Raw genomic sequence first — 2148 nt, forward strand, 5'->3', positions numbered from 1 at the left:
ATGTTGATATTGCAGGGTTGGAAAAAATAATCATGACAACGAGTCCGGAAGCAATGTGATTATAGGCACACGTACTTTGTCATCCCTGCATTTCATTAGTAATGACAGTTTTAATAAAACTCCTCCCTTATCTAAGGAATAAACATGACAGTCTTTTGCACAACACTTGTCCCACAGAATAAAAAAATGTTTTGATTGGAAAGCATTTTCCCATCCAAAACACCTTAAACAAGGTCTTCATGGCCAAGCCCACTTTTCACTGGAGCAAAGGCTATGAGCTCTCCTCTTTCCTTCCACAGGACGAGGAGGACTTTAAGACAGTGACATTGGAGGGACTGGAGATGGCCAAGCATCAGGTGAGGGTGGCTTTTTGATGCTTGTGGTATGGCAGCAAAAGCTGCCACCTCTGGACCAAATCTTGAGACACAAACCCAGGTCTGGCTTTCAACAGGACAAGAGAGGTAAACAGGAAGGAAGTCTTTAAGTGTAGACTGTTGCAGTGAAAGGAGAAATAGTTCATATGGAAACATGTTTGACTTGTTAATTTTATTATTGAGGAGGTGATGTAGCTCTGATTAAGAAAAGCAGAAACACTATAAAACAAGTGCACTGTTCTTGGTCAAGAGCTTAGTAAAAGTCCTCTTAAAGGTACATCTTGACAAGAATATAAACAAAAGGTTACATCATAGCTTCCTTACATTTGAAAATCAGCTATGTAGAGGGTTCAAGCATATTACTCGTTTCCCCTCAGAGTAAATGCATCTCTGTAGGCCCTTTCGTGACTACTGAATTGCACTCTGACTCAGGGGACTGACGGTGGAGTGGTCATCAGTCCCGGACCGTCATTAAAGCCAGTGTTATTAGGTGAGAGAAAGGAAAGCGGTTTCGTACTAAGAAATAAACTAATAGCTGTTTTTTCTTTTTCCTTTTTTTTTTTTAAATTTGGCCATAGATAAAGAACTAGATGATCTTTTTTTCTTGTTTGCTCCTGTAGACTTCTGAGAAAGGAAAACAGATTTAAAATAGGATTTTATTTTAAAATAAGCAAACATTGTAAGCACACACAAGAAAATAAGCTGGATTTTGCATCTGTTTTCTCCACTAGGAAACTAGTGATATTAAAATATTAAGTGAACAATGCAAGTTTCTCAGCAACATCTCATCTTAGAAGGCAAACTCCATTTGTTAACAAATATGACAGACTATAATTCTGCTTCCTAAGTCCCACTTGATAGTTTTTTCTCTCTAGTTCATTGTTTGTCTTCATTATCTTTACTCAGTGTGTTTTCAAATCTATGATTCTGCCCCAGTTCAGACATCTTCAGTTCTCTCAGAACTTTCTCTAGATAGACCGATGTCTACAGCTGTGTGTGTAGTTTAGCTGGCTTCTCAAAGTAGCTACTTGAAGTACGTAAATTGTCGTGTTAATGCAGTTGACAAGAGTTTTCACATACATTCTCTTCATCGCCCCATCTTATAAGTGAGGAACTGTTCTGTACTTGCCCAGGACACCCACAGTAAGCAAGCGGCAGAGCCAGGGCCCTGACCCTGGCGTTATTCTGACTCCAGGTCCAGCTTTGCTCCCATGTGGTTTAGCACAACACAGAAGCGCATGGCAGGGTCTCTCCTGGGAGTTCCTTTCCTTTCTCTGTGCTGATAGTAATGATTCACTGTGGACTCTGCTGCTGTCTTGTGGCAAGTTTAAGCCATTTGGCCACAAGGTAATTGACTGACTTGCTAGTAGTGAAATGTGTAAGACTCTCTGTCCCTTCTTCAGTCATTTTGACCTAGTCCTCGGATACATTGGTGGGGATCCAGAAATCTGGGAGCTTTTTGAGTATATGCAAAGCACAACATGAACTTTTGGATTTGACAGTCCCTATGCAAAACTAATTCAGCTAATAACTAAGCTTACTTGTGCATTCAAGTTGGAAAATATTACTAAAGTGTTAGACCCTCAATGTACAATTAATAATTGGCACCAGAAGGCCTCAGTTAGAAGCAAACATTTTAGCAAGTCTGGAATGGAGACTTAATGTCATCACTTGTATTCATTTCTTAACTCTGTTTGCTGATCCTTATATTCTTTTAAGTTTCCTCACATACTGCATCGTCTGTTGGGAACAATCGCCTTTTTGTTTTCTGCAG

The 2148-nt window shown here is 39.8% G+C and overlaps 1 protein-coding gene across 12 annotated transcripts in view; it reads left to right on the forward strand.

Annotated features, from left to right (window-relative positions):
• Nucleotides 1-2148, forward strand: part of DOP1A (DOP1 leucine zipper like protein A) — a 122394-nt gene that overhangs the window by 106607 nt on the left and 13639 nt on the right. For 9 of the 12 annotated variants that reach the window (XM_060283797.1, XM_060283795.1, XM_060283796.1 and 6 more), the window contains one exon: nucleotides 300-356. The exons of the other annotated variants lie outside the window; for them this stretch is intronic. In XM_060283797.1, coding sequence (XP_060139780.1) covers nucleotides 300-356 — 57 coding nt within the window. Of the gene's footprint in view, nucleotides 1-299; nucleotides 357-2148 lie in introns of those variants that run through there. 12 annotated transcript variants of the gene reach the window in all.

This window comes from Globicephala melas, chromosome 14 (assembly GCF_963455315.2).
Source record: "Globicephala melas chromosome 14, mGloMel1.2, whole genome shotgun sequence".
NCBI lineage: Eukaryota > Metazoa > Chordata > Mammalia > Artiodactyla > Delphinidae > Globicephala > Globicephala melas.